Here is a 23823-nt window from a genome sequence, read left to right on the forward strand (position 1 = left end):
GAAAGGCCACGCAGTCACTCACTGTCGGACGTGGCTGAGCTGCTACATTGTTTAACCTCTGTGCACAGATGGCCACCGCTGACTCGCTGAGCACTGCAGTGGTGGTCCACATGCTACAGTCTGTGCTCTGTCGTTACACCTTTAACATCGTGACAGCCAGGTATAAAAAATGATCACACCTTATGCTCAAGGGAGGAAATTATATCATGTGAGGATGAACTGCAACCTACCTGGACTGTGATAAAACTGCTGTACAACCTACAAAAAGATGGTCTTGGTCTTGGTGAACACCATATGCCTACTTTAAAAAAAAGATATAAAAAAATATTTTTTCTGAGTGCATGTTAAGTCTTTTGCCATCATCTCTTTTGCATTGATCATATAGGTGTAGACATGTATGATCAACAGGAAAGTCAGCTTTTGTGTGAAGCATTTTGATGATTTGATAAATATATCCGTATTTGTAAAATAACTATATTTAAATGTTAGTCGTGGCATATTACTTGTCACCGTAACTATATTCACATCATTACAGTATTTCATCATAATAATTGCTTTCTGTGCAGCAGTTTTCTTTCACCATAACAAACAACTTCACCAGATAATAGGCTTATAGATGTAGTAAGAACTAAACCTCAACGCTAATTAAATGTCAGTGTTGGTGATAACAGTACAGTATATTAACAAAGACAATGTGGGGCTGAATGTGCACCTGTTCAATGCTCACTTTGAATAATACAAACTATGCACTCAAAATGCTGCGTTACATGAAAGGTCATGTTTGTCTGTGTTTACGATTTACAGCAGTTGTTTAATTTGTTTCCAGTAAACTACTGTATAAGGCAATATTTTTCATCTGCACTGCCATCACTTCCCTGTATATAGACATTTTGGTTCTAAACTCCCACATTAAAAAAAACTGATTTGCCTGAAAAGACTCAACTGTGTTCCCTGTCTCCTTATCTAAATATTTGTAACTGTGTTCAACACTTGTATTGAGGAAGCCGAGAAACTCCTCGTATTCAAAATATAAATGAAGGCACTTGCATGATAGTTATACTGCTGTGTTTACAGCAACAGCATAAATACAGCCCACTCCTCTCAGCTGACATCCTGTCTTAAATTCCTCACATAGGCAGCAGTTAGATAAGATAAAGAGCAGAGCGTGTCTCCTCCCTCTTATATAAGCCGGGCTTTGTGTGAAATAGGCAGGGACAGGATAACTGATGCCAGTCAGACAGAGAACAACAGAGCTGCTGGCATATAGCCTCCCATCATCATCATCAGCAGCAGTGGATATTCAAGCAATCCATCTGAGGTCTCTCCATCCAGTCTCTAGCACACTTCTGTTATTTTCTAAAGCAGTGAGGTTGATGTGAGTGGAAACTAGAGAGACAGTAATTCAGTTTAGTGATGCAATCTTCTCTGATTAATGGCAGTGACTAATTAATAGAAGATTAGGAGAAGAAGAAGAAGACATGCTTTATTAGTCCCAGAGGGTTAATGCAAGTATTTCACTCTGTTGTTAATTACATGTGACAAACACACAGGCCTGAAATACACACACATGCATTAAATGGAGAGATGTTAGAGCAAGGGGGCTGCCCATAGACAAGTGCCACGAGCAGTTGGGGTTTGGTGCCTCGCTCAAGGGTCTCCAGTTCCTAAGCCAAGTCCCTATGGACTAAGCTACTGCTGCCTAAGAGCAAGTAATTGGCTATTGGCTTTCTGAATACATTTTTAGTTGATGTTTATCTCAGTTAGAATTAAGTAGATTCAAATTTGAACGGAGTCTGAAAATAAGACATGACCTTTAACGCTTATGTGTACTGAATATGCACAAACCAGTTTTGATACCGCTAATTTACTTTACATTAGTAGTACAAGTCAGAAAAAAAAGTGCAGGATTGTCCTTGTGCCTTGAACTATAACTAACTACATAGAATATATTTATACACACAGGCACAGGTAGATAATAAGAAAATAATAGCAACACTTTGACTTGTCATATACACCCATATACAGTACTATATCTGTATCTGTTTACATATACATGTTTGTCTAGAGGTTCTCAAAAGCGGAATACAAAAACAGATGGTACCGGAAAGATGAATAACAAATTAATCAGAATTACAGATGTGATTAATTAAATGTATAGAAAAAGGTAGGTTTAAAGTCCAGTTAAGCTCCCAGTGGTTATATGAGGTACCTACAGCCTTACTGCCAGAAAAGCTCCTGTTCCAATTAATAAATGAATAAAACTACAAATTTCCTGCCTTGTGTGTTTATTTACATTTGACTTCACTATGTCGTCGTGTAGTGTTCCGTAAATCACCAACGGGTGGCGCTCTAATCACTTCAATTTGCTCGCGACTCCTTCTATGCGAGTATTGCAGAAAGGTCAAGCTCAGTCTGCTTGTTTGTGAGTGTGCGCGCGTGTGATAGCGCGAGGTGGCGACTGGAGCGCACGTGATTGTGCGTGCGTAAATTTAGTGCGCGTTTCTGCTAGGTAGTCTCGTGCGCAATGTGTGTAAAAGGGGGTAAAAAAGGGGACAGCGAAGAATGGAGTTTGCGTGTAAACAACTTTAATTAAGCTGCAAAGAGATACAGAAATAAGTATGACAAATATGACATGTAAGTACAATTTAAATTGTACTTTTATTGACAACATGAAAGCCAACATTGAACGCCACGAGGTCATTTTTTTTTAAACAAGCTCTTGCCCTAGGAAACTAATATCTTTACTTTGGTACATTAAATATTGAATTAAACTCAGTGGATATAAACAACAAGACTGTTGAGACAGCACAGGGGAAACTGTCACCTCAATATTCATCCTTCACAAAGAGATAATACGTAGTGAAGCAAATTATAGTCGTTCATATGCTCTTCAAGGACCCCTGATGGAGCGACTAGGGAGCAATAAAAATACACAGGGGCATCACCGAGTAGTAGGGCATTTTCACCGCCCCTGTGGAGCTGCCAGATCATCAAAGTTTCTCCGGCAGTCTACTCTGCACTCGGAGGAGAGAAATCACTGCCCCCAGAGCCAAGAAGACACCGGTGAGAGGCTGGATTTAAAACCCGCCCTCCAGAGGGATCTCGTTTCCCCCCAAAACCTCCCATTTTCTCTCTCTCTCTTTCTCTCACTCACTCTTCTGTCTCTCTCTCTCTCCCCCTCTGTCCCTCTCTCTTCCTTTACCTTTATCCTCGCCTTTCGCCGTTTCCCCCACCACAATAATGGATCTCACGGCGAGATGTTTGTGTCTCCTCTCCTGTCTCGGCGTGATATTGGCGATCGATTTGGAAGCGATTGATCCAGGCTACTATGTGGAGCCCACTGCCACATCAGAGGCGATCGACTATAAGGATCCCTGTAAAGCTGGTGAGATTTTTCCCCTTTTTTTCCCTGTTGTGCGGCTGTGTGATTCACCTTTTTGTATGTGGAGGTAGAAACATGCCACGAATCTGTTTGTGAGAACAGATCGACCGGAGAGACGCTTTTTGGAGAGATGACAGTGCTGGATGTAGTTTTTAAAAGGCTTGAGAGAACATTATGTGCATTTGTTTTGTACCGAGTGACATAGTTTGTGCAGTTTGAAACATTTTTTGAAGCACACACACTGAGTCGCCTGGGATAACCCAGCTCGGAGAGTGGTTGCAAAGATTGAGAGAATGAAAATAAAACGGTGTCTGAATGCATTTCTTGAGACTCGAAAAGTTTGGGCTTAAGTGCTCGTTGAAAAAGTTACAGCCTGCTGTTTGCGGCAAATGCGCTTTTATTTTTGAAAATGTGATCATGTATTTCCTGCAGGCGGTCTGCTGTGTATTAGTGAAAAAGCCCGAGTTGGTGGGCAAAACGAAGGATTTCTGCACTTTGATTTTAAAGACTTCTGCTCCCTTTCTGGTTGGTTTTTGTCACTGCACAAATAGTGTGTTTTTTTTTCTTTTTTCCACCGGCTGTTCACACGGCCACTAAAACAAAGTGGAGGAGGGGAGAGTACAGTGGAGCTTAGGAATTATGCACACATAATTCTGCTGGCTATTGTCTCATGGCTCAAGGTATAAACATGTCTGCTTCTTCTCTGCTGTGGTGAGACGTGTGCATTTTTACCATAATTTGGCAAAATCACACTTGTCATTGTAATCTTTGTGTGTGTGTTTGTGTATGTGTACACTGTGAGCTCACTGTCTTGCCAAATCCCTTTGGGGGAGTTTGAACAGATTGTGTTTTCCATCTGGTGAAAGTATTCAGGTTACAGATACAGAGAGTTGGCTTCACTCGGAGTGACCTCTAAAGTCCTGGAAGTGCTTACCGATTTGGCATTTGACAATATCTGATGTGGCAGTAAAGTATAAAACACATTCAGCCTTTCAACTCTCAGCCACCCAGGTATCTGTTTTCTTCATCTTTCCCCCCGAGAGGACGAGTAAGTGTATCGAGGGAGATGTAAAGATTGTGCTTTAGAGGGCTTGACATTAACACGACAGAGGTGGAGCTTTAGAAGAACCACGTCAGATGAACGAGTCAGTGAAGATGCTGCTTCCTGTTTAATTTGAGTCATACCAAGTTGTTTTGCATCACTTGTATGAAGTAATGGACATTGACGCAGTGTTCAGCTGACTCCTTTTGGACTCAAGGGTAAATGAACTAAAGGTCTATGATACCGTGTTTATATTTTGAGTCATTTTTTTCTTTGTTTCAGAGAAATGGTTGATATTTCTCAGAAATGTCTCATCAGGGACATTCCCACTTGATAATCTTCCAATCAGGTTTGGTGTTTGCCTTGTTTGTGAGGATGTTATCATTACCAGTAATCCAGTTTTAAGTGTCAATTGGATGGAGTGCAGTTTTGTTTATGGTTTCCTCTGGGCACGTCTGCAGACAGGTGGTTGGGAGACGGTCACAACTCCCACACTCTGAACCCTCCCAGTCTCCAGCTCGTCCAACACCCACCTGCTTTTCTCTTTCCCACTAAGCAGAAAAATGCCTAAGATGTCTCATCTCTCCCTTTTTCTTTTCCCTCAGTTGATACAAAGAGATTTTTCACTATAGTCAACTCCATACTAGTCCACGTTGATTCTTGGATTATTGATTTTCTCTCTTTTTCCCTCATTTTTCAAGCACATCACTGCACTGAGTCTATTTGATCGCTTTCTGTGGCCTCAGGGTCAGCATTTTTATGTCATGCTGCTTCCGCTCAGGAAAACGCTTACGGCTGTGTGAAGTTTCTAATGCTCAGCGAGGAGTGCATTTCTTTCATGTCCTCTGCGTGGCTGTCCTTGGTTAACACTGCTCTTCAATGTCAGGACTGACTGGGGCATACATGTGTGAAATTGTTCTCCTATTGTCCTCTTGGAATTGGATGCAGTCATGACGTTTAAGGACTCCATCCAGGTGTTTCAAAAAAGATGACACATTGTTGCATAGGTGTAGATTTCAGAAGGTATGCAGAGGGCATGTGTGTTTGTCAATAAAAAAAGTAGCAGAAGACTTTTATTTTGATGATAATTACAGCAAAATTTCACCAGAGTGCAGGAAATTAAGTGTTTGATGCTCAGAATTTCCCTTGGAGGACCCCCAAACAGCCAGTGTCATATTTGCCCCCCCAAAACAAAACCTATGCCTCTGCATTGTTGTTATATTCAGCAAATATGTAATGGCTGCTCAGTTGACTTATTGACCAAGTTGTGACCATTTATTTTGATTTCCTCTGATTGTTTAAAATGCAACAAGTTAGTTCCTCTTCTGTGCCACTCCTTCCCAGCTAAGCCCCCCAAAATCCCTCAAAAATGTTCACATTTGCAAAGGATTAAATAACTCATCGCTCTACCAGACATGATAGAGATGTGCATTGATTGAAGCGAGCAGTGCAATAACACTGAAGTAATGCCATCTATTTAGGAAGTTAACCAGTGGAAAATTCCTTAGTTTGCAGAACTCCAAACTTGGCAGCATCCCAGGAAGTCATTTAAGACTCTAACAACCCTCTGAGATTAGATCCACTCATTTTCAAAATGAAAAATGGATGAGAACCAGTCACGCTCATTGTCTGCTCTGCTTAAATGATAATCGAGAACGCAGCGACTGGTTTGACGTGTACGTATGCATTCATTTATGAAGCAAACATCTTAATCCACCAAAGACTCCGTTGACAGCATTGTTTGTCTTTGTTGTCTGTTGTTTGAACTTTGGATACTTTTTTTAGCTGCTTTTGAGCTCCTGTGGCCTCAGCTGCAGACAGGGCAACCTGAGCACCCCCCGTGTTCTCTTGTCCTCTCTTACGCAAGTGGTTTTCTGGTCTATCTGGGCACCCGGCTCTCTCCTATAACTGGCTCAAGCACTTCACACACAGACTGTAGGTCATTCACCCCGTGCCAAGGGAAAGCACGGCGGGAAGGTGGAGGGCAGGCCAGCCACACGGTGCCACACCAGCCCAGGTGAGGTGAGTGCAGGCCATTCACGAGGGGGCTTGGTAGATTTCCTCTTGCTACTCGATGTCGGGTTTTTACTATGATTTGGTCTTTTAAAATCCTACAGATGGATTCTTTTTCATATTGTTTTAGAGCTTTGACTCTATGAGAAATCTGTTTTTATTCATTAAAATGTCAAGCAGTTGCGGTTAGGAGCCTCTGTGACCTTCGACATAATATTTTTTTATAAGTCACCGGGGTATCCTAAGTACCATGAGGTATTGACACTTCTCCAGTTAAACAATACCTGCTTTTGATCCTTTTTGTGCCCAGATGTCAGGGAAAAACACAAACTCTTTTTATAGTTTTTCTTGCAACCAATCACTGCAAGCCTTAGATTTAATGTGATGTCAGATTGGTACACTCCCGCAGCAGCTATAACTCATTCAGTCTGCGGTGTGATGAAGTTGAGCACCATGTATTTGAAAGAGTTGGTAATCCAGCATGCCTAGATGCCACCAAAATATTTGAAAATATGGCCAAATGACATACCTGTGGTGTCTGGTAGCATTTTATGCAACTGAATGCTTCCATGCAAAAAAAAAGTAGAATATAAAGGTATCGACTGAAGTGCTCTATTGGTAAAGGTAAAGGCCCCACCCCAAAACTGACATTAGCCAAAAAGTTGCACATGAACACACTGCAAAGACTACAACCAACAGACAAGTAGCATGTGTGAGAGGAAATAAATCTCCAACCAGCAGACAGTCTGTAATCACCATTCAAAAAGAGAAACTGGAAGACCATCATGATGCTAGTCAGCCATTCAGCACCTTAACAACACAATCCAGTGTTGACAGAACAAAGGGCATTTACCAGCTGCACAAACCTGCAGGAACATTTCTGTTAAAAAGCTCAATGGATAACGAAAAACAACCTTACCTTATATCTCTTAACTTAACTCTTTGTTTATTCCTTTGTTTACTGCTGAGCTGAGCTGCCAATCAGAGTGATTTAATTCAACAACAGGCTCTGCCATCTCAGTCGCTGATTCAACATATTAAATCCAAAGCCAATGAGGGCTGGTGAGGGTCAACCGTGCAGGATGCACCACAGCGACAAGGGCAACAGCTGCTTCCCATCAGCCTGGTGTTTCAGGGCCTTAATATGATGTGTGATTGGCTCACTACCACAGCAGCTACAACCCGTTCACTCTGTGTTATGGTGAAGTCGAACATGGTGTTTTTGGCAGCTCAACTGGCTGAGATGCCACCAAAACGATAGAAAGTATAGAGGCATTTTAAGCAACTTATTGGTATCAAATTAAATAGAAAAAAGGGTTTCAAATAAAGTACTCTGTTGATATCAGTAACACTTTAAGGGTGCTGGTATTGGTACTGGTATCGACATTATTTAAATGATACCCAGTCCTGTTTGAATAGCCTAAAAAAATGTGTATAATGTTTAGATGTATAACAATCTGCGGCTAAAAAACCCCACCATCATGACCAAGACCAGGGTTGTGTTTGTCATTTTTCAATGAATTTTACAAAATTGTTAAGTTTGATTTGTATTTGAGGATTTTGTTCATCTGAAAATGTCAGATAAAAACGGATGACACTCATTACCCAATCTCTCTCCCTAGGTTGTGCCCTGGCCGTGAGTTGGGGCCGCCTGTTAAACTTTGTGATTGGGCCTTTAAGCAACACTTAGGCAGATGCTTTTCTTTTATCATGGAATGCAGGCTGTATGGCCGAGCCCACACTGGGTGTTTTTTTTACATTACAGGACCCCTGCCACTTCTCCCTCCGCAGGGTTCAGGTGATTAGGGAGCCGATCTATTGCCGCGATCTCGGTGCATTAGTCGGAACAATATGTTTGCTGTCAGAGTTAAGTAATAACTACTCTTGCATTACATTAATACTAAGTCTGGGTTCGGAGTCTAACAACAACTGCTGTGGGAGAGCTCATTTAAATGGCTTGAATGATCCCCAATTAGCCTGCCATAATGAGCAGCTTAGCAGGCACTTCTTCATTATTCACAGTTTGTTTTTTCAAAATAATTCAGTGGTGCTGTTTTGCTGTTCAGATGGAGGAATTGTTTTTCTGTCTCCTCCACCTGTGGTGCAATATAGATAGCGCTTATTTATGGAAAGTTTTGCGGGTTGATTCCAGATTTAGTTAATCCACAAACCCATTTTCACTTTGCTTTGGAAATCTGTCCTGAGAAAACCTGCTCTTTCCTCACACCAGTATATGTTATTCTGCCGTCTAAGCCACAAATATGAAGTCTGGATGGCCAAAATAGGTTTTGTCAAAGGTGAAAATCCCTGCCGTGTGGCAATGAATTATTCATCTGTAAGGAGCTCAAATGCTGTGTGTCGTTGACATTAAAAAAGACAAATGGCTTGCGAGCTGATGAGTCATTAGAGGGGCTTCGACGGCAGTAGGGTATATCAGTAATCAGTGGCAGGGATGAGCTGGGAAATCCAATCTGCTAATGGGCTTGATGGAGTGTGAAATGTTAAAGGGGAGGTAGTCTCTTGCTGTGTGCCCTTTGCAGCTGAAGTCGCTCTCATTTCGCCAGTAAGATTGAAACCGCAGCGTGGTGACAGTAACGCAGTAACTTGATGTCAGCTGTGGCTATGATGAGACTTCAGGCTTTTAATGGGAAATAATTACTCCAATCTTAGACTGTAGCTTGAGACTTGGCCAGAATCTCTCTTCTAATCATACCTTAGTTAACTTTCTGAAATGAGCAGAGTGCAGATAAGTGGACTTTTTTTCCCTTCTCAGCCTTGGGCTCAAATTGCAGTGTTAGGAAATGTCAAGGTAAGCATTTGGCCAAAGAAATAACAGCTGGTGTTGTTTTTACAGTGGAGAGAGGGACCATATTTACACGACAACAAGCCTGCATAATGCAATCCATCATTCCTTAGTTAGGATGCTGTTTTTTCACCTTAGAGACAGTTTGTCACAATACTCTTGTTACACAGGCTTTGCTACTTTCTACTTTTTTGGTACAGTTTGAAACACAGTGTTTGGAGGGACAGCGGGTAGCATTTAGCAGAAAGGGCTGGTACAGAAAGAAACCTGAAAAGTGATACTTATAATGTCATCAGATGGTAATCACCTTAACGCAATACACTATTGGCCTCCATTGGAATTCAAATACAGCGTTTGTCACCAAACACAGGCTGTGAAAGGCGGTGCCAGGGTATTGTGATGCATTCCAGGCTTACATATTGGCCGGGCTTTTACATCCCTCATCAGTAGGTCTTGTATAGGGAAAAGACTGTATAAACATCTCTGTAAGCACAGAAAGTAGTAAACCGTAGTGTTGCAGTGGAGCTGGCCTTCTAAATATAGGCTGGTGTTAGTGTCCGTACAGGCTTAGTATTGATGTTTGAGCAGGTTTCAGTGGCAGATGTCGTGGTCTGGTATTCACGGAAGGAGATTTATGGGAATAGTCGTGGAGTATCTGACACCGCAGAGGTCGAGACTAGGGCATAACACGAATCAATGGGATTAATTTGATTGAGATCTGATGTATAATCTGACTGGATGTGCTGATTGATGGGGGCAGTCTGCGATGAGTAGGATTAGGATGGTTTAGATTAACTAAAATAATTCAGTGGATTTGGACTTCATCAGAATGTTCAACACAACATTTCATTAAAGGTCTTTGTTATTTTGGTCTCAGTAGTTTGTGAAAGATACGCATCAGGGCTTTCATTGTTATTAATCAGTCAATTATTTTCTTTATTGATCCATGAGTTGTTTGTTGTGTATAAAATGTCAGAAAATGTTGAAAAATGCCATTCAGTGTTTCCCAAAGCCCCATATGATGTCCTTAAATTTCTTGTTTTGGCCCCAACTCAAAGATATTCAGCTTACTGTCATAAAGAAGTAAGGAATCAAGAAAATATGCACATTTAAGAAGCTAGAAACTGAGAATATGGGATTTGAAAAAAAAAGACTGAAACTGATTAAAAGACTATCAAATTAGTTGGCAATTAATTTGGTAGTTAACAACTTATTGATTAATCATTGCATCTCTAAAACAGATTTTGTTTTTAAACCTAAATGGCCACTTTGTTTTGTTGTGTCTGATTGAAAATTGGCATCTAAATGAGAACAGCAGCTAAAAACCCTTCTACTATTACCTAACTCTTCTGCACAGATATTAGTATTGCAGCTGCAGCTGTTGTCATTTAGGTAATGAATAATGTTTGGAAAGAGATGCCGCACTGTACTCTGCGGTGATCACCTGCCATCTGCCACATTCACTGCGTTTTAATCTACAGTACAACACACGAGTCTCTCAGTGTTTGTACTCCGTAGAATTACAGTGCTCCGTATCTCGATGAGTTTATCACCTTTCTCCATAGCCTGTCCTCAATCCCAGCCTCGAGTTGTGTACAAAAGATTCCCTAAAACCGTGCGTCTGTGGATAATTAAAGCCAGGAGACAAGGGGATTAATTCACAATCCCTGAGAGTCTTTCCATAAACCTGCAACAGCGTCTCCAGGACGACCGCTGTGCCCGGGGGAAATGAGTCCTAATGCCGCCGGGCCGTGCATTTGCTCACTTCAATCTCCACTGTTGTCTGAGAACAATGACACTGCGGATTAACCGGCCTGTCTCCGGCACGGTGGTGGATGATTGGGCAGAGAGCGCAGCCCTCTGTGAACCTCATGGGGGTGGGAGAAAGCTTGCACCTCGTTATTTGGTCCCAGCCTGAACATAACACTGCTAGTATGGTGCTAGTTGACAAAAGAAACAACCTCCCATTTACTTTTTTCTCTAGTGAAACGTGAGTCAAAAAGAGTTTCATAGAATTGTTTTGAATACTTCTCAGTGGCCTTATATGACAGCAACTTAGATTGAAGCACTGCCCGTTCTTTTCAGTGTTCAGCCAGTTCTGGGAATCAAACAAAAATGTGAAGATAAAAGAGAAAAATTTCTTTCTGTAGTCAGCCTATCCATCCTTTACTGTGTGACATCTGGTAGCTCCCCCTTATCGGTGGTGTTTTTGGCAACGTGTCAGTATGAGCGCTGAATGCAAGTATCTGTTTTGTGTCTCAGGAATAAGTTTGAGGGTTCTTATTTTCGCAAGCTCAAATTAGAGGATCCTTTTGACCTCTGGAATTTAAACCTGTCATCTGTGCATGCCCAGTCTTGCCGGTCTTCATCTACACCTTTTCCTTATTGCTGTCATTAGCCTCTAATCCCAAACACCGTCATTCTGCTGTGCATCCTCCACGTCCTGCAGGGTGGAAGACAATCCTGTATCTACCAAAGCCAGCTCCAGATTGTTTCAATAATACTCCTCTGGTGAATGCGAGCCAAGTGTTTTTTGTCTTTGTTTCTGTTGTGCTTTTCAGCCTCTGTCTCTCTTGTCTCCGAACTCTGACAAACTTTTATAGGAGAGTAGGAGATAAAAGATCTCTCGTGTGGGTGTTTTATTTTTTTGCATGCTAAAAGGAAAAAAAAGCCATGCGCTGCATTGAAACGATAAAATCAAGTTGATCTACACATGATGAATTTTCTCTCACAGTAAGCTTTTATCATGGTGACACATTGAAGATTTACAGATCCAAACTTTTGACAAACACAACTACTGTAAATCACTCCTTCTTACCCCTCCGGGCCCCCCCTCCACCACACTAACCTCCAAACACACATGCAGAAGGCTGTCATTTTCTCTCTGCTCCACATCTGCCTTCCCTATTCAGAGCTGCGGTGTGGGCAGGGAGGATATTCCTTCTTCCTCTCTCCTTCCTTCCCCTCTCGTTGTCATCTCCTGTTCAGACAACGGATTACAGTGCCACCCCTTTGCCCTTTTCTCCCCCTCGGCTTCTCCTGAAAAAACCCATCACCCCCACCCTCCCCCCACCCCCTGCATACAAGCTGGGCCATAAATTCTAGAGACGTGCTGGTGTTAAAAGCCTGTTAAAGTGAGCGCCCTGTCTCTGCGGAGAGGACTCCTATAGCTTACCCTCCACAGAAATGGGGCATTTAGCAAGGAATCCCATAAAGCACATTCCTCATAAAGTGGGACTGTTTGGTTATTTTTCCCTCTCCTTGGCCTCATTAAAGAGCTATTACTTGTTCAAGGTGCCCTATATTATGCCATCTAGGCAGTGTCTCGCTGTATCATATCTGATAACTCCATCAATGGAAGCCGAAGCACACAGTGTGAATTTTGTTGTTTGGTAACATCTGGACTCAATTCGGCTCAGTTAATCATGTCATTGGTCAGGTTGCTGAGTTCATTCTCTCTCTTTGTTGCATGAATCTCCACGAGCCACGTGCAATACGTTGCTTACGTTTCTGTCCTATAATTTGGAGCCCAGACAAGGCGGACTTCCTGTTATCCAAACAAACATACCGCTGTTTCACAACTCTATGTCTATTTCAATGTAAGGAGAAGGTAAACAGAGCAGAGTCAAGAAAGGAATGATGTTTTTATATTTATGTGTTACATGCTCGAGGCCTTCCACGAGTGCTTTGACGGGGCCTCCATGCAGCCTACTCTGTCTGAGCACCAGGAAAAGCTTGAGGCAACTCTGCGGCTCTGACCAATGCTCCATATTGTGCAGTCGCCTCGCAATTGTCTGACATGTGCCATCTGTGTTTGTCTGTTTCAGTTGCCTTTCTGGGAGACATCGCTCTTGATGAGGAGGACCTGCGATCGTTTAAAGTGGACAGAATAATAGATATGGCTCAGAGAAGTGTCCAGATTGTTAATCACACAGACACGGGTAAGGACAACAGAAACTGAAAAACTTCAAAGATTGCAACTCAAGGTGAAAACCCCTTTTCAGTGCACTGAGGGAAAGTATTTTGGATTGGCACTCTGGATAAAATGAAACTGCAGAAAAACACCTGAATCAAACATGGTTCCCACATTCGGTTTCTCATTGAGGAATAATTCTACACAAGGGCATTTTACTCTCTAACTTTACAAGTGTCAAACCACTCAGGTCCTCTCCTCATGAGTGCTGGCAGCAGCACCTGTCAGATAGCAGTTTTTTGTTTTTCATGAGCTCCTTTAAATGTTCATGCCTACAATTGTCCTGTTTTCACTACACATTGCTACACATGTATCACCATGTTTGACAGTTATTGCAAGGCTCTGCCTGGTTAAATGTTGCTCTTAAAACAAAAAGCAGTATTTAAGAAACAGCTGTGAGTCAGCAGGGACCAATAGGCTTCACAATCCTATAAACTATAGGTGAGCATGAGCCAGCAAGTACATGCATGCCGCCGTTTGTTCACGCTGTCAGTTTGCTGTTTTTCTCTCCAGTTAATGAGTATGCTGAGGGAAAGAGACAAATTTGCAGGATTCAAAATAGATTTCAACAGCTCTCAAAATACCCAGTGGTAAAGATTGATTTATAGAGTAAATGATGACCCCTAAGGCAAGGAGTTAAGAGGAGACACAGCTCAGGACTGCAACAGAGACAGACTGTTTACTCTCATATCTGAATATCCATTTGTCCACTTGAGCAGGGTAGTCACTGCACATCTAATTGTTGTGTAGTGGAAAGGACACTCTCGTGTTGATAAATGAAAAACACTGTCAGTGTCGTTGCATGAGAGTGCTCTTTAAAAACACAACATGTATTCACACTAGTGTTTTGTGTCGTCCTTCATCAGGCTGTGCAATCTGTCATTTCAGTACATAAACTGGATTAGGGTTGATCATTGTAGTAATATAATGTCAATATCCTTATATGAGAGGAGATATCCTAGATGTTGGATATTGTTAGTTTTGACTTGTACCTGGTTTTAAAGGCTGCATTGCTGTAAATTGATATAATTTGCTGAACATATCCGACTGTTCTAGCTGTTCTGTTATTCTTTCTTACTTACACTTAGTCATTGTATCTACATTATGGATATTTATTTATCAAAAATCTCATTGTTACAATATCATTGCAATATCGATCTCTAGGTATTAGGTAAAAATATCCCTTTTTCCATATCGCCCATCACTATATCAGATCACTGTACACAGCCGTGGATCTTTATTAGTAGTCAAGATGACCTTTATACACTTGCGTTTCTACAGAATTGGGCTACCACAGGGGTCCTCCTAAAGGGAAAGTTCATCCCAACATCAAAAATACTTATTTTTTTCTGTAACCTGGAGTGCTATTTATCAATCTAGATTGTTTTGGTGTGAGTTGCCGAGTGTTGGAGATATCGGCGGAAGAGATGTCTTCCCTCTCCCAAGTGTAATGGAACTAGATGGCACTCGGCTTGTGGTGCTTAAAGTGTCTATACAGTTCCTATATAAAACTGCTTACAACAAGGTCTGTGGATTATTGTGAGTAACTGGGTCTTGACTTCTAGAAAGAGACATTGCTGTTGAGTTTTTCCAAATGTATTTTTGGCGCTTTGAGCACCACAAGCTGAGTGTCACCTAAATCTATTATATTTGAGAGAAGGCGGACATCTCTTCGGCCGATATCTCCAACACTCGGCAACCCACACCAAAACAATCTTGATTGATAAATAGCACTACAGGGAAGAGGAAAAAAATATATTTTTGATCTTGTGATGAACTGTCTCTTTAAATCCATATTACATACAAATCAAATAAATCTTAAAGGGTAAAACATTTTATTTATGTATTATGTAGTTATGCATGAACACACTAGAGATCCTAGGGACAGTCAGTGTTCTTAACATTTCAGTGCCAAAAGTAATCAATTTTTAGTATTCTTCACTCTCTTTTTCGCGATTATTTCTCGGTGTATGTGCACATCATTCAAAAGCATTAATTATCAAACAAGCTATCCAATATTTCAGGACACAAGACAAATTATAACTTTAATTTGTTCCTCACGGTGTCTATGAATTCAATTTGTGGTTTTGAAACATTTCTCAGTGCTGTCTCAGTCTGTCACCTCACCTCAGTGGACTATGAAATTACTTCTCATAACCTGAACAGAGCAGCTTCCTTCTTTTCCACAGGTGTGGTCAGATCTCTCCACCTCAACTTTAATCCTTCTCAGCACTTTGTTGTCTGCCTGACACAAGTCAGAGAGCAGGGACATTTGGTTGACCAAATAACACAATCAGAATAACCAGTAATGAAGCCTTTGGCCGAAACACTCTCACTTTCTAACTATGAATGGAATTAGTAGATTTAATCATTTTATTGTAATTAACATATTTTCCACAGTTTTGTCTCCCCAGCACTCTTTCTTATCAGTTAACTGAGCAGATTTGGCTGTTATCAGACTTTTCCTCAACACATGCACAAGTGTATGTGCTAATTGATCTCGGCAGGCTGCTAAGATTTACTCTTGCAGACTGAGATTCAACAGAACACATTGTTCCAGCAAGTAAAAAAAAAAAAAGAAAAAGAAATGTGCAAACTGTGGCTCGCATGTTAATCAAATTTAGACAGAAAAGATGAGGGCTCGGAGTCTTACAGCTTCAAGTATTGTTATGGAACAACCACCATGTGCAGGATGTACTCAAACCAGATGTTCATGTCTGTGTTTCTACAGCGAGACTTATAGTATAAAGAACAACTCTATTCTGAGAACGGCATGTTTCAGCCTGCAGCCCTCATCAGGGTCATTTAGGTGATGTCTCACTAAAAAGTTGTTCTTTACACGGTTCTGGAGTTTTGACCTCCTTAGTCTATTTCCCTTTTCCACGCACCACTGAGAAATGTGTACTCTAATGTTTCTGCAGTGATCTCATAAAACTCCTCACTGAATAGAGGTCAATGTGTTAATTAATCGTTTTAATAAATGTTAAATTAATTATTCATTAACTCCTGAACCATGGACAGGCAACAGTGTACCATGGGGATTTTTCACGTTTTCCTTTAATTGAAACACTGACAGATTTCAACCCAAATATTAGAAGCTGAGTGAAAGCAGCTGTTGGAACCTTTTTTTGGAAAGAAAACCAGTAGTGTCCAAGACCTCTAAAGCATATCAACGTTATCCATCCATAAACATTTTGTTCAAAGAAAAAAAAAAAGACAGGATAATATGTAAGGGATAATGTACAACAAGTGGATTATTGTGGGATGCATGACCTTTAGGAGAAGCGGAGGGGTCTTGAAACACCCTGAGGGTTTTAATTTTGCAATTATGACACGCTCGCTGCACATTATCCTGCTTATTACATGGCTGCTAACTAAATAAATCAGTCATTTTTACAGAAAATATCGATTAAAAATGATTTTATTGATTAGAAAATGTTTTTTATTGCTTCCACCAAGTGTGTAATTAGAACTGATGTAACTACCAAGTGTTGTAATTTGCAACAGAATTCAGTATTTAACAAAGTCTTGAAATAAAAAGGTATGACAGCACATTGTCTTTTTTTTTTTTATATATAAATGCTAATTGCATGGGTTAAAATCATGACTTCTTCCCAACACATCCATTAAATTCCTGCACTGTGTGAATCTAAATGTCTGTAGTTCTCTGCCTCAGTGATGAGAAATATAATACCCTATACACATTCACTAGTTTAATCTTTAACAAGGATATATATATATATATGTATATATATATATATATATATCTCCTTGTTTTTTGTTTTTCTTATAAGTTGCAGCAAAAAACCCCAAACAATACTTTGAGGCATCACCTGATGTAATGCAGTCCTAAATTAATGAATTGTCTAGAATTAACATAAATGCTTGTTCGCCATTTTAGCTTGAGTCAAATAATGAGAATGCACCAGTGTGACTTCTGTTTGTTTAGATTATTTTATGTCTTATCATAACAAAGCAATGCGGAACATTAAATGCCTATTTAAACCAAATCATTTCAGTGGATATTTTGCCACTAGATGATAGCTGTAATATTTGCTTTAATACAAGTAACACCTGTTTTGCAGCATAATGAAGTACAGTAGGGAGATTGTGCTGTAGTTGATTCACATGTGGATGTTCCTTATTATAATCCCCAGGTTTAGGTGGGAGCTTAGTTGCCATGGTTACTCTACATCTGTGTGCATTTGAGTGACATAAAGTGGTGAAATTAATTTGAAAGAAAAAAGCTTCAATAAAATCCATTTGTGCAAAATGAAAAGAACAATGTTATTTGGGCAAATGTCTGTTTAAAGGACTAAATGTAATTTCCTAAATGAGAAAAAATAATTATAGCTTCTGAATGCCTTCAGTAATGTTGTGCAGTTTTAGGATAAAAAGTCTCTTTTGTTATTGGAGTAACAAGTCCAGGGTAAAACATATTTGCTCTCTATGAAAAAGTTTGAGAAATGTTATTTATATTTTTGTTGTCTTTTATGTGAAATCTTCAGGATCAACCAATCAGAGTAGCCAAAATAGACAAAGCTCACGCCGCAGGAAAAGAGCGGCCACCTCCAGACCTGAACGGGTTTGGCCTGAAGGTGTTATCCCCTATGTCATCAGTGGAAACTTCAGTGGTAAGTAACAATGATTTATTGAACCCCTTAAACAAAGAATATATTTATGTTCATGATGTGATGTAATGTTGCTGCAGAAAATAAAATATTGAGACATCATGTTTAACTGAGAATAATTTCTTAAAATGAATAAGAAATGTACTGCTGCAGAGGTGGGAGTAAGTCACACGTGAGCAAGTCTCAAGTATTTACCTTTAAGTCTCAAGTTACTGTGGTGAGAATCAATCCAGTCAAGTTGAGTCACAAGTCAAGTCATGAAATTCTGATGATCACTAGCCAATAAGTTAATAAATGAGCTAAAACAACACATTTGCGTACCTTTCTTTGTCAGTTTTCTATTGATGAATGAAGCTGGATGTTGTGGTGATTGTGTTTTTTTGAACTGCAGACCTTGAATACCACTCTACTCTTCCTACTACCACCATCGACAACATAATTTCTCAAATCCAAATTTTATTATTTTTAGACTATTCCCCTCCATGATAGCTATCTTGTGCAATGAGACATGTATGTAAAAGTATTTCCCCACAAGCCACCATTATGAGACACCTCTGTAAAAGTGGTGACAGGACACCTTGAACTGCAGACAAGGTCAACTCAGACTCCTTTCCATTATGAATTTTTGAGCCGTGGATGTTTTATATTTGCAAAACTTTCCTTGAGCTGAGAAAACCGATAAAAAAATCTGTGACGTCATCAAAACATAAAGTCTGTGAGACAAGCGGGAACTCGCAGATTGGGCTGGAAAAAAACAATGTGGGCTGCATACCGCTGAAGTAAAAGTGAAAGCTAGAAAACTTTTTTGTGTGTGTGCCAGGTGAGCATCAAGGAATGAAAAGACGCCATCAGAGCATACAGTTAAAATCTATGACAAGGGATGCATGCTTCTGGATTTTTTGCTGATATAACAGATATCAGATCCAACAGATACTGATACCAATATATCCACTTTTTTCTCCACCTTATTTTGGTGATAATCTCTGATGTAGTGGAATTAACATCATATTATGCATACTCCTATTGTGATGGAACCCCAGCATATGGAGACATAATATACAATGCTTTTCACCGTATGTAATATTAATTCATTGAGCAAAATAGGAAATATGACACAAGTCCCCCACCTCTGCACTGCTGTAACATGTCCTCTAGTCATGGCACTTTGGTAAAGTTTATATAATGGTAGTTGTGTTGGATAATTGTTACAAAGCTAAATAAATAAAACAAGAGTGTAAAACTTTATTAGACATCATTAAAAATAGAAAAGTTGGCATTAAGACATCTCTATCCAACTCTACATCTTAAAGCTGTTTCTAGCTGCCTTGGTTTCTATTCATTTCTCCTCTTCTATAAAATGTGTGTGCTTTTGTCAGCTCCACTGATCTCATCCTCTCTGTCATCCTATTCAGGCAGCCAGCGGGCGATATTCCGCCAAGCCATGCGGCACTGGGAGAAGCACACCTGTGTGACCTTTATTGAGAGAACGCAGGAGGAGAGCTATATTGTCTTCACCTACCGACCATGTGGGTGAGTCAGTGGGGTTTTTAGCTCCCACATGAAGCAAGCGAACAATGGTCGGCCTCTGTTGAGCCTTCGTTATCTACAGCTAATTATTTAGCGCCTAAGCACTTTCCCTTGCTTCCTCCTCAGCAGCCTTTCACCATTGTTCTTCCTCTCTGTTCGCAGTTTCTGTGTAAGTTGTTATTTCAGCCTCCTACCAGTCCTGAGAGAGTCGGCTATTCAGTGGCCAGGAATGTTTCCCGTGCCTCATCATCGCACTGCATCAGTCACTGAGCACTTGTGTCAAACATGGCATACTGAACTGCATCCAAGGGAGAGACTTCCTCCTGTTTACTGCTCTCCACTAAAGTTAGGCTCAGTGTCCACTCAGCGTTTCCTCTTTAACAGATACTCAGGGGACGTGCTGGTTGTGGCTCTTGTTGTTGCTAAGCGACTATTGACAACCTGTTTGGACGTGCCAGGCTCTTTTATTTAATGATGAAATATTTTTTAATTAAAGCACTTGCTGCTGATGGGAACACAAACTGGTGCAACCTATTAATTTGAGATTTGGAGGGAAAAGAGGCCATAGCTGTTGGGAGACATATTAGAGAGGCTCCCAGGGGACACACAAACCTAAAATGTTCCCATGTTTCAATCTCACACAGATTTAAACCACAAGCTGGAACCATTATGTCATTACACACAGTGTACCTCTCCCACTGATATGCATCACTCAACACAAACTGCCTAACAGAAAGCGGATGCAGCTCATGAAACTGAGCTTTTTCCAGCCAACTGTTGATAGCCATTTTTAGCCTGGTTACTGGCCTCCTGAGCAACAGGGATGACATTATCCACGCAGGCGGCAGCGGTTAGCAGTGGGAATGCTTGACTCTGCTGCATATTCAGCAGGCCCCCATCTGTCCTGTGCAAAGTTCAAGGCGTGTCTCAGGAGAGCCTGGCCTGGCTCGCAGTAATTAGAGAGCGGCTGTCTGGCCCACAGGGCCGTGATGTGTGCCCGTCCTCCCAGACTCCCACACTGAACCTTTCATGTCACGCTGAGATGGAGCGCTGCAGCCGGCCAGCTTCCACCGTCACTCTGAGCATTTGCATTGGCAGACGCATGAATGAATGTCACTGCTGTATGTGTGGATGACGGGTCGCCTCGTACAGCACTCTCATAAAACAGACCAGAGGTTGTTGAGATGATGTTGTTCTCTTTACAAGCTTCATTATATATGCACAGAACATGTTAAAGTATAGGAGCCAGAGACGCATTCCTTCTTCCTCTCTCCAGGGAAACATGAATTTTTTGGGCTCCCTCCCTGTATTTCCCACTTGCTTGTGAGTGTTTTTTTTTTGTAATTTACTAAAACATCGAATCGAGAGTTTGTAAACGCTGCCTCTCTGTGTGTGTCTGCGTCTGGCTGTTGGTTCATAGGTGCTGCTCCTATGTGGGTCGGCGTGGAGGGGGCCCTCAGGCCATATCCATTGGGAAAAACTGTGACAAGTTTGGCATTGTGGTGCACGAGTTGGGTCACGTGATCGGATTCTGGCACGAACACACGCGGCCTGACCGAGACGAACACGTCAGCATCATCAGGGACAACATTCAACCAGGTAGGAGTCTCAAGAATCCCTCAGCAATAATGTAAGAGATACGCAGCGAGAGGCAAAATAATAAAAGTTTGCACACACAGAAAATCTGAGCTGAGATGGTAAAAACCAAAAAAAAGGCTCATCTTCGGCCTGAAAATGTTTATAAAACTGGTCAACAGCATATAAACAGCTGACAGTCAGTATCCAGGCCAGCTTTTTAAAATTCTTGTCTGTGAAATATCACATTTTACAACCATTATCTCCTTAAAAACATGAAATATTACTGTGATTTATCAGCTGTGTCTTGTAGCCTTATTTTATGATACATTTTCGGGAAGAGAAGAACTGTATTCACCTTTGACATACATCCATAAGGTTGCACAGTATGACTCAGCTTCATATTTCAACTGTGCTTTTCCATTTTTCCTTCCGCAGGACAAGAGTATAACTTCTTGAAGATGGAGCCGGGGGAGGTGGACTCTCTGGGAGAAGTCTATGACTTTGACAGTATCATGCACTATGCCAGGAATACATTCTCCAGGTAGGAGCCGAGCCAAGTTCCACTCCATACGCCCCAGACATGAAACTAGCCTTAGATCAAGTCAGGCCAAGCTGTTTCCCCACTCTACTGCAACCTTTTAAACCATTATCTTTATTTTCCATCCCTGCTCTTAGAGTTTTATGAGTATATAGATCTTTAATGCACCAGATCTGTGTCTATGGGCTGCTGCTGAGTAATGTGGCAGGATTCCCAAAGACAAGAATGAAACACTTAATTCTCCCCAATAATAACTCACTAGAAAACCAGCATGTAGCCTGAGGACATCGAGTTCAGAAAAGGCTCACTGTACTTTGAGTGTCTGTCTTGGATCTGAATTGTTCCCTCGCTGTTTTGAGTTCATGTGCAAAGAGATAGAAACTGGTTTCTTGGGAGAAGGTGGGTCTTTAGTGGATATTTATAAAGTAGCTCCTACAAAAAGCTTCTATTTTCAACTAAGGACTCTTTTGGCTCCACTTTTTTTTTTCAACAATTGGTGTTCATATTACACGGGTCTTTGGGGAGACTGGAGGAGCACAAATGCGATTTATGTAATATTTGGAAAAGATTAAGTTGCTTATTGCTGTAATGGAAATACTGAGGGTCAAAGAATAATACATGTGATGCAAGTTGTAGCAAGAAATCTGACGGGTCTTTTTCCATTTAGCTTCTTTCTTTTGGACCCAGAGTGGATCAGACTAGATTTGTCAGTTTCACATCTAGCGTACACTTTCAGTGTCATTGTGGCCTCTGCAGCATTAGCAGTTCTGAGCAGTGGTTCAAAATGATTAAAATACAACATCTCTGGAAGACGTAAAAATTGTTCATATTATCTATTTTCCTGCAGATTGAAAGCCAAATCTTTGTAGCCATAGTGAAAGTGTTTGTCTGGGACGTGCCAGCTCCTTCCCACAGCCTGTTCAAATTAAGACTCTTCTCCTCTGTCGGTTCCTGCTGCTTTTGCAGCAGTAGCAGCCCCAGTAAAGCAGCATCGGTCCTGGGGCTGAGCTAACGCAGCAGCAGTAGCCTTGCTTCATCATGACAAAATTTCCGTGCACCACTTTCAAGGCTATGTGGAGCTTCTTGTAAAATGTGTGCTTTTACATCATGAACCACCTCATTATGCTCCTTAGGGCTCTTTGAAGAGGCTTTGGTGATTAGCAGCATGATGTTTACTCTACACGACTGCAGGGACTCCGAGAGCAAAGCCCTTCAGCACCTCCATAGCACTCAGGTGTTATAATACAAGCCTTGCTACTAAATGTCGTCTGCACTGCTTGCACAATTAGGGTCAACCGCTAATAATCACCTACATATGGTAAGGGAATGGAAGACTGGAAATTTTATTGTCTCAATTAATGTTTCCCTTGTGTTTTCCCTCATAAAGGAAACTTTCTGCCAACTTTCTAAAGCTCTCCAGGCTCAGTAAATAACTTCACGTGACTTTAAATCTTTGGACAGTGGGAAAAAAACTGATGAACAGGCACAAATGGCTAAACTGTGAGGACACAGATGAAACCAAATTTGTTGATGAATTAGCTGAATAGTGGAAACATGCTGCATAGACAAAGTTCTGTTTGTAAAAGCAGAAGTGTAAATGTGTCACGCTTACTTAACACTAAATTTTGCCACCAGCTGACCTCATTCCTTGCTCCCTGTTAGATGCTACAGGAAGCTGCTCCAGATGTTGTGCTGCCATTCAGCTCTACATAGGGGTGTTGCGGCGTCATAGGAAAGGTCTTACCAGAAAAAGGCCCACGACAAATACAAATACTTACTCTAGCCATCCGAAGCTGCGGTTGATTTGAAGTCTTTTTTACCAGCTGGGTGACTGCAGAAGCCAAAATAGACCTCTTGGGAGAAATTGACTCAGATTCAGCTTGTGAGTCATCATTGTAATTACAAAAGCATCACTACGCTCACAGCAAAGTGGCTTTTTGACAACCTGTCCATGTACATTAAATTATTTTGTAAGCTCTGACAGCCAAACTTTACATAGAGTTGTGTAAATGTTATGGTTACCTCCTACAGCAATTTGCAGGATATGACTTCAGTTTTGTGTGTGAAAACTGCATTTCGCCCCTCGCCTCTAGTGCATAGATAAACAGATCTGGGAAACTTTCAGACAGCTGCAGAAACAGTCACTTCAATTATGCAGTGCTCTACCTACAGTAGGAGTAGTTTTGACAGCCTTCAGTGAGCAAGAGTGGGTGTAATGTGATCTATGGGCAGCAGAAAATGAGGTAACCCAGACTATGATCATTACTACCTTACTCTGATATGAGAACCAGCTGCTGGCTGTCCTTTTGTTCTTACCTGGTGCTCTATGACCACGG

The 23823-nt window shown here is 41.1% G+C and overlaps 1 protein-coding gene across 1 annotated transcript in view; it reads left to right on the plus strand.

Annotated features, from left to right (window-relative positions):
* The first annotated feature begins 2990 nt into the window (after positions 1-2990).
* The window catches only part of bmp1a (bone morphogenetic protein 1a), a 38118-nt gene continuing 17285 nt past the window's right edge, over positions 2991-23823 (plus strand). Inside the window, exons 1-6 of the mRNA XM_042489010.1 lie at positions 2991-3385; positions 13068-13181; positions 17722-17847; positions 19257-19374; positions 20792-20970; positions 21385-21490. Of these exons, the coding sequence (XP_042344944.1) occupies positions 3241-3385; positions 13068-13181; positions 17722-17847; positions 19257-19374; positions 20792-20970; positions 21385-21490 (788 nt within the window). The 5' untranslated portion in view covers positions 2991-3240. The remainder of the gene's footprint in view (positions 3386-13067; positions 13182-17721; positions 17848-19256; positions 19375-20791; positions 20971-21384; positions 21491-23823) is intronic.

The sequence above is a fragment of the Plectropomus leopardus genome, chromosome 6, assembly GCF_008729295.1.
Source record: "Plectropomus leopardus isolate mb chromosome 6, YSFRI_Pleo_2.0, whole genome shotgun sequence".
In the NCBI taxonomy this organism is placed as follows: domain Eukaryota; kingdom Metazoa; phylum Chordata; class Actinopteri; order Perciformes; family Serranidae; genus Plectropomus; species Plectropomus leopardus.